The 10,034-nt window shown below is 35.3% G+C and overlaps 1 protein-coding gene across 2 annotated transcripts in view; it reads right to left on the bottom strand.

Moving 5' to 3' along the window:
* Positions 1-10,034, bottom strand: part of LOC106874417 (PDZ and LIM domain protein Zasp) — a 389,352-nt gene that overhangs the window by 29,065 nt on the left and 350,253 nt on the right. For both annotated transcript variants that reach the window (XM_052976751.1, XM_052976750.1), the window contains exon 8: positions 4,733-4,928. In XM_052976751.1, the coding sequence (XP_052832711.1) occupies positions 4,733-4,928 (196 nt within the window). The remainder of the gene's footprint in view (positions 1-4,732; positions 4,929-10,034) is intronic.

Below are 10,034 nucleotides of genomic sequence, written 5' to 3'. Positions count from 1 at the left end.
ATATATATATATATATATATATATATATATATATATATATATATATATATATACACACACACACACACACACACACACACACACATATACATATACACACATACATACATAGGTACACACCATTATTACTATCATCACAATATTATTATTATTATTAGGGTGACTTTGCCTTCATCCATTGAGGATTGATAAAATAAGTACAAGTTGAGTACTGGGGTCAATGTAATCAACTAGACCCCTCCCCTAAAATTTCAGGCTTTGTGCCTATAATAGAAATTATTATTATTATTGGCAGGATTGTTACCACACCAGGCAAAATGCTTAGTGGCACTTTGCCAACTTCACATTCTGAGTTCAAAAGTCACTAGGGTTGACTTTGCCTTTGATCCTTTTTGGGTCGATAAAATAAGTACCACTCATGCACTGGGGTTAATATAATTGATATACGTCCTCCATCAAAATTTCTGGCCTTGTGCTAAAATTTGAAACCATTATTGTTGTTGTTGTTTTCGTTGTTGAATTTGGGTAAGGTTATTTTAGCAAACAGAAACACCTTCACTGTATAAATGACCCAACCAAAATACAACAAACATTCCAACACAAAAAATAAATACAAAAATGAGATATTATTATTATTATGGATGTGGCAGATTAACCCTGGCCTTTGTGTGGGTTTTTCCCCTAAGTTACTCAAGGTGGTGTCCCACCTCATTGAGAGGGAATGTTACTTTTTGAAATTTTATTTTCATATTGATTAGACACAGGTGTGACTGTATGGTTAAAAAGCTTGCTTCCAAACTATATGGTTTGGGGTTCAGTCCCACAGCATGGCATGTTGATTGACTCTCTAGAAGAAAGAAAACTAATTTCACCTTGGTGGAATTTGAACTCAGAACATAAAATAGCCAGAACAAATACCAACAAAGTACTTTGATGACTTTGCCATATATTACAAGGGAAATGTGGATTCTTAAGTGAGAAGACAGTAATTCTGAATAAGAACTGATGCAGCATAAAGGAAATGGTGGTGGTGGGGAGCCCTTTAGTTGTGGTGGTGGTGGTGGTGGTACAATAAAATTCACTCAATCCACACACTGTAAGACACACAACATCAACAACAAAGATGACCAGAGTGATTTCCTGTGTTGCTGTAAGAACCAAAATGATGCAGCTGGGTGAAGTGTGATGAAATCCACCCAAACCATGCCAGCACAGGAGAGAAAAAAAAACTGCCATAAAATACTGATGCTGCTGACAACAATGATGATGATGAGGATGATGCAATATACATTTGTGTGTGTGTGAGTGAGTGAGTGTGTGAGTGAGTGTGTGAGTGAGTGAGTGTGTGAGTGAGTGAGTGTGTGAGTGAGTGAGTGTGTGAGTGAGTGAGTGTGTGAGTGAGTGAGTGTGTGAGTGAGTGTGTGTGTGTGTGAGTGAGTGTCTGTTTACATTAAGTCATTATGCCTTCAACACAATTTGTTTACTAAAACAACAAGATCAACATTTACATGCCATGGAAAACAAGTGGGACCAGCTGGGAAATAAAATAAGGGGAAGGATTGGCTGCTGGGGATTGTAATTCTTCAGCATTCACATACACTATACACAGCTAAGCACATAACCGTATTGTGTATGCGTGCGTGTATATAAACAATATAAACACCTGATGTGTGTGTATGTGTGTGCTTATATAAATATATATATACTAGCAAACGTTCCCCATCCATTGGTTGGTTTGTATAGGTGAAGAGGGTTAACCTGGATAGTGTTAAGTTATAGAGATGTTTGGTGATTGTATGGGGTTGTTACTTTTGGTTAGGGTATTAAAGATTCCTGAGACATTAAAACTGTTTCTTCTAAATAAGGAAAATTAATTGATAGTGAATCTTAACACAGTGAACCTTTTCAAAATTGTCATGAGGCCAATAAAATGAAGGAAAGCTGTTCAGCCCACAATATATACAACTTCCAGTGGAACTGGACATCACAATTAACCTTAAACTTTTTGCACTCAAACACTTTCACATTAGGATAAGCATCTTCATCCGCGTAAAACGATGTTGTGCGTATGGTGGGACTGGGAAGGGATTATCCATTATGAATTGCTTGAATGGAACCAAACGGTCAATGCAGAACAATGTTCAACAGATGGAACAATTCAACAGAAAAGACCTAATCATCAGCATGGTGTTCTTCTGCTGCACGACAACACCCACCCTCGTATCGCCAATATGACCAAGGAAGCCATTCAAACGCATGGCTGAGAAGTGCTGCCACACCAACAATACTCTCCTGATTTGGCACCAATGGATTTCCACCTCTTTCGATCTCTTTCAAATGCTATACGCGGAGTTTCGTTCAATACTGATGCAGAATTGAGAGCTTGGTTGGATCAATTTTTCGAGTCAAAATCGGGTGATTTGTACCAACGAGGTATTGAAAATCTTGTTGCACTTTGGGAAGAAGTTGTAAACAACAAGGGTGAATACATTATTAATTAATTAGTTGTTATTTTTTATTAAATCTTTAAAAAAATTTTTAATTAAAAAAAACGGCAAGAAATTAGTTGTCAACCCAATACATATACACATATATACATATGCATATACATATATGTATATACATATATATATAAACCTATATATATAAACCTATATATATATATACACACACATATATATATGTATATACTTATATATATATATATATATATACACTTTCATATATATATATATATATATATAAATGTGTGTGTATATACATGTACACATACACACACTCATATTTTTATATAAACTCTATGAACACAAAGGAATCCCTGAAGTAAATCCAGTGGCATAATTCTCTGTATTGTTGTTGACATCAGGCAACTAAATACAGTAAACAGGCTTTAAACAGCATACAAGGTACCTACCCGAATATAAAACTATTAATATATATATATTTTCTGTTGTGTCTAGGAAGAGTCGGTCTCTTTTAGTACCTTATAATTCAACACACTCATCAGTAAAATTTCCACTTATTTATTTATTTAGTTTTCTAAAATTTTCTGAAAAGTTCATTTAGTCTTTCCGCAATACACCTAGATGTCTCCTCTTGTATGACATACATAGGGGAGACATACATAGTTGAGACATCTAGGAGCATTGCAGAAAGACTAAATGAACATTTGAGACAATATGATGACAAAAAACAGTCTTCCATACTCTACCAACATGCCAAGGACCAACATGGAGGTAGCCTGAGTCAACTTGACATCCGCGTTTTATCCAAGCACCCAAAGGACCCAACACTCAGACAAATACAGGAGTACGTCCTCATAAATGAAACATCCCCAGTACTAAATAGGAAATATACAAAGTAGATAAACATACCCCCATATCCACAGTTCATATTTATATATAGGTAGAATAGTTAGTGGGCTGTTATGTAGATGTGTGTATGTGTATGTATATGTATATGCACATGTATGTAGGCAAATGGATACAAAAGTAAACAGATTGACATACAGCCGGATAGGTACACAGGTAATATGAACAGACAAGCACATATAAACACACATATGCAAATGAAGACTGAAGCACATGACCATATAGACACTTCAATTCACACAAGGACACATATGGAGACACACATCCACACATACAGACACAGTACATAGTCACAAAAACCCATACACACACGCACACACAAGGAGACAGAGATACACACACGCATGCAAACACACACACATAAAAACACACAAACACATGAATATGCAGAATACATACAAACGTACACACATACATATACACACCCATACACACACTTGCATGCATACTTACATACATACATGTGTATGCGCACGCACACTAACCCACATATGTGCACAAACAAACCAAAAGAACACAGCTTGAATAACAGATAGAGTCAACAACTATTGAAAAGTTTGCAAGACGCAACGAAAAATCTTAGAAAAATAAGTAAGTAAATGAGTGGAAATTTTACCAGTGAGTGTGTTAATTTATAAGGCACTAAAAGTGAATGACTCTCCCCAGGCACAACAGAATATGCTTCAACACACAAACTCACACAAAGAATCTTGCAAACCAAATCTGGAAGTGAAATATATATATCTTATTATATAATTAATTTGGAGCAGTTAATGACTCCAAGAAGTTTGTTCCATTCCATATGCTTGACTTTAAATCAAATCCTCCACTACAGCCTGCTTGATCATTTGCTTATGGGTTCTGGGACAACTGGTTTTAATTATGGATCACATGTGAAGCTATCAAGGGAGAACAAGGAGGGGAGAGGTCAACCACACACACACACACACACACACACAATGTTGAGTACAAGAAATAAATATTTTACAATCTTTGATAAACACAAAATATGTTGATTAACTCATATTTCTAAATTGGGAAAATGTGTCTATAATGAAAGTGTCTATATGGAATATATGGAAAAGAGAGAGAGAGAGTCGTCGTGTGTGTGTGTGTGTGTGTGTGTGTGTGTGTGTGTGTGTGTGTGTGTGTGTGTGTGTGTGTGTGTGTGTGTGTGTGTGTGTGTGTGTGCGCACACGACAAAATCACTGAGTGCATGCATTTGTGTGTATTTGTGAGTTAGTGAGCATATTTCAGAGTGCATTTGTGTGTATATGCTCATGCATGTAACTGTGTTTTTTCCAGTTCTACCCATCATCAGTATAATTTATATATAAGTACATTAAACTCTATAGACTTACCCTAAACTCAGAGAGTGAAGCCATTAACTCATCCAGCTCTCGAGTGGCGGTAGAAGCTGTTTGTGGGGACATCATTGGTGTTTCCTGGTAGAGGGGCTGCTGTATATATGTGGCATTTTGGCCATAGACCTGGCCCCCGATCTGTGGGTGCTGACCCACAGTTGTAGCGGCTGAGTTGACCCCTGCCATCTGTCGGCTGTAGGAGAGAAGAGACCAAGAAATGAGGATACTATGCAGTGAAAATAACAATATGCATCTCAAGTGTAACCAATTATGGGTCACCTTGAAAACCACAATGGAATATTCAGCCACCATGCTGAATATATATCTATATCTATCATTCTATGTGTGTGTGTGTGTGTGTGTGTGTGTGTGTAATGTTATAAGAAAGACCACAACTCTCTTTAGCTGATCGAGTGCTATTCTACTTGTGAAGCTTTACCACAATATATATATATATATATATATATATATACATATATATTATTCGTTTATATTTATATAATGGGCATTACTACAGAAAAATAATAATGCCACACACTATATATATATATATATACATATATATGTATGTATGTATATATGTATATATGTATGTATTATTTTTGGAAACAGTTTGATTTGGCCCCATGCAACTTAAAGATTCATAAGCTCATTACAGGAACCTAGCTAATTGGGCTCTTCTATCTATTTTCATAAATGAATAGTATAGTTTTCATGAAACATTGTCTCATATTTTTAAGCCAAAAGGATGCAAGTTTTAGAAATAATACAGGTTGATACTTTTAGCTGGTGTTTCAATATTTCAGGATTAAAGCCTCTTCAGGAAATCTTTGGAGACAAGTTATTTGCTGACTCCTCTGTCCTGTAGTGTGCATATGAAAGTCAGAGACGTCAACAAATAACGACTTTTCTCCTGAGTTCCTAACCATGAAACATTGAAATTCAAGACAAATCTATCGACCTGTATCATTTTTATTACACTGTTTTGGCTTTAAAAAAGAAATATAATCAAAAACATATATGTATACATACATATATATATTGCACATACATTTGAACTTTGTGTGTATGTGTGTGTGTATACATACACACAAGCACACACTCAAGTATATGAATGTATTTATTCTTTTAACAGTAGAGAGTTGTTAATGCAATAGCATGGGCTTAATGTGAATACATTTGCAATTATTTAATAGTATGAATGATAGTGGCAACTAAACCATCTTGCTTGATGAGAGTGCCAATTGTTCAAAGAATGGATTCATCTACCCTAATGCAGTGTTCATCTCTAATTTATTAGTAATGTTTGAGCATGTTTGAGTAGTGTGTGTGTGTGTGTGTGTGTGTGTGTGTGTGTGTGTGTGTGTGTGTGTGTGTGTGTGTGTGTGTGTGTGTGTGTGTGTGTGTGTTATTTTGTTTAAGAGAGTGCCAACGCTGTCTGTTTTTTATGTTTTATTTATATTCCTGCAGGACCAATGTGGGGTATAGAATATGGGATATACAATATATAATATAATATACAATATATAATATAAAATAAAATAAAATAAAGTAAAATAAAAATGGGTGGCACCATGAAATAAAGTATTGGATGTAGATGAAATATTGAATATTATATTATATATTGTATATTCCATATTCTATACCCCACATTGGTTTTGCAGGATTATAAATAAAACATAAAAAACAGACAGTGTTGGAACTCTTTTAAACAAAATAATATATTCCTCTATACACAATCATACAAAAAAAAACCCTTTTTTGTATTTATTTTTACTCGCATATATATATATATATATATATATATATATATATATATAGAAAGAGAGAGATAAAGATATAGATATATCTGTCTATACGTATATATGTGTATATGTGTGCATGTGTGTAGATAGATATAGATATACATATATTTATATATAAACTTGTAATATATGTCTCAACAACAGTGTGTTTGTTTGTGTCAAGACCACCAGACTCCATGCAATTTATAGCGTTAGAAAAAATGTCCAAACTAAAAACATGTTAGGAAAACGACAGCAGCAAAAAATTCAATAAATAAAAAATATATAATAATAGTAATAATTGCAAACATTAACAACACTGGCTTAGAACCACAATAATTTTCCCAAAAAGGGCATGTTGTAGATTTAATCAAATACCTCCAATATTTAACTGGTATATACTTTTTTTTTAATCAATATCAACTTCAGCTGGCTGAAAGGGGTGTGTGTGTGTATATACACAACTGTAGAAACTTCAGCATGCTGGAAGGGATACATGTGTGTGTGTTATTTCTTTACTACCCACAAGGGGCTACACACAGAGGGGACAAACAAGGACAGACAAACGGATTAAGTCGATTATATCGACCCCAATGCGTAACTGGTACTTATTTAATCGACCCCGAAAGGATGAAAGGCAAAGTCGACCTCGGCGGAATTTGAACTCGGAACGTAGCGGCAGACGAAATACGGCTAAGCGTTTCGCCTGGCGTGCTAACGTTTCTGCCAGCTCACCTGTGTGTATACATGTTGCAAATAAACCTTGTGGAGGTTTGAACTAAGGGATGTAACTAAATACCAAAAAGAAACCCAGTCCAGTGCTTTCACCACACTGCTTGCAGGAGCAGCAGCAAGTATGAAAACATCAAAGCAACCAAATTTAAAAACAAACCAAAAACATAGAAAAGAGCAATAAACACAAACAACAAAATATCAAAAATACCTTTATGTTTGTGTGAAATAGAAAATAAAAGAAAACATTAAGTAATTATTATTATTATTATTATTAAATACTATGGACATTAAATTGGAGGGGGCATCATCATCATAAGTGCCTCCTGCCCACCCCCTGTTAATGTTCACAGCATTTTTCTGTGTCTCATGGACCTCTCACTGTTAATAAAGATCATCATCATCATCATCATCATCATCATTATTATCATCACTATTACCCATGTTTACATGGTTGATAATGGGAGGGGAAAAAAGTTCACTAACCACCGGCATCAAACAGTCATCAACACTCACGCCTCCCTATAAGTGTGTGTGTGTGTGTGTGTGTGTGTGTGTGTGTGTGTGTGTGTGTATGTGTGTGTATTTTATTTAAATCAGTTTGATATGGGTCCATGCAACTTAAAGTTTCACAGGTTTCTAACAGAAGCCTGTATCTTTTAGGCTTTGGATTGCCGAAAATAATACATGTAACTCCTACTAAATATGTTGAGTGCCCTTTTCTTTTGTTTGTCCACTCATTAATGTGTGTGTGTGTGTGTATGATGGGCTTCTTACGGTTGTTGTCTACTAAATTCACTCACAGGGCATTGGTCGAACTGGAGTTATAGTAGAAGACACTTGCTGCTATGCAGTAGGACTGAACCTAAGACCACATGATTGGTAAGCAAGCTTCTTACCACACAGCCACACCTGTGCCTCCTATGTATTTTTTTTTTCTTGAGCCCTAGGGTCCATAAAGCCAGATACTTTGTTTCTATGGTGTGTAAGTGATGGAGATTACAACACACCCTTTAATGGGACTCCAGTTCATTACAGGGTTCCAGGCCAGCAATTTTTGAGGGTAAAAAGCAAGTTAATTACATTGACCCCCACTACTTGGCTGACGCTTTATCTTATCAACCTTGAAATATGGAAGGCTAAGTTGATTTTGGCAGGATTTGAACTCAGAATGTAAAGAACTGGAAGAAATACCATTAATCATTTTGTCATATTATTAGTACTTCAATATCATCAGTTCCACATGAGCCAGCAAGGGAGTCCTCTACTAGGTCATTCAATCTGCTTAAAATAGCAGCTAAAGTTCTCACAAAATAATACACATTTCTTGAAAAGGTAAATGCTTATCTAATGTTTATCTAATGTTCACTGAGCAGGAAAAAAGACAAGATGGTCATGGCTAGAATGCCTTTGACCATAAATCTGCATAGTCAGAATTGGTTTGGGTTTAAACAACAGAGGACATAGTCTGCAAATAAGTTAGACGGGGATGGTCATCACTTGAATGCCTTTGATTTTAGGTCTGCTCTGTTAGGACTGATCAGAGCTAAACAACAATGACAGCCTTGGAGGAATTAAACATGAAGCTGACCATTGCACGATTGCAACTCCAGACTAAAAATATAAGAAAAATTGTAAAATCCTGTCCTTTTATTCTTTGCCCTCCCAACAAACAGACCATATTCTCTTTCTTTTACACACACACACATATACACACATGTGTACATGTGTGTATATGTGTGTGTGTATTTACAAAGCTCACTAGCTGACTATTTATTAATTTTAACAAGGAAAGAGTTGACAGTGACATTGCAGTCTCAGCTGCCTTCACAACCCAGAAGAACAAAAGTGATGTCCCTTTACTTCTCCTGCGGGAGAAATAAAGGGGCTTCACTAATACACCACAAAACAACAACAACAATAATCCTGCCTACTATAGGCACAAGGCCGGAAATTTTAGGGAGGGAGCAAGCTGATTACATCGACCCCAGTATTTCACTGATACTTAATTTAACGACCCTGGAAGGATGAAAGGCAAAGTCGACCTCGGTGGAATTTGAACTCAGAACATATAGACAGATCAAATACTACTAAGTATTTCACCTGGCATGCTAATGATTTTGCCAGCTCACTGCCATATCAGAAATAATAATAATAATATAATAATAATAGTAATAATGATAATAGGAATAAGAGTAACAATAATAATAGTAACAAGAATAACAAAAATAGTAATTATGATAATCATAAACATAATAATAAAAATTAATAACGATAATGAAAAATCAGAAACTTCAACATGAGTGTGAATGTGTGTGAGTATGCACACAGACAGACACACACACACACACACACACACACACACACATAAAAGCACACACACGCATACATGCACATACCAACAGAAATGAAGTTAGGTTTCATAAATAATTCAACAGAAGAAAAAAACAATATCTAATAATTACAACAAAAAAGCAACCAAAGCAACTAAATATTAAAACAAAAAATTCAAAACAAAACAAAAAATAAATGTTAAAAACAAAACTAAAAGGAGGAGGAGGTGAGGGTTAAGTGGGAGTGGGAGGAAAGAAACAAACTATGGACGGGCACCAGTTGTCCCATAAGGAAGGCAACAATTAAGACCTGAAATTCATGTTAAATGTAGCCTTAGATATGGGACATACTGTGTACATACGTTTGTGTATACATGTGTGTGTATATATGTGGATATACACATATACACACATATTCTACATATATATATATATATATATATATATATA

The sequence above is a fragment of the Octopus bimaculoides genome, chromosome 25 (genome assembly GCF_001194135.2).
Source record: "Octopus bimaculoides isolate UCB-OBI-ISO-001 chromosome 25, ASM119413v2, whole genome shotgun sequence".
Classification (NCBI taxonomy): Eukaryota; Metazoa; Mollusca; class Cephalopoda; order Octopoda; family Octopodidae; genus Octopus; species Octopus bimaculoides.
Note: the sequence above shows the minus strand (reverse complement) of the source record. Positions and strands in the feature narration are given on the sequence as shown.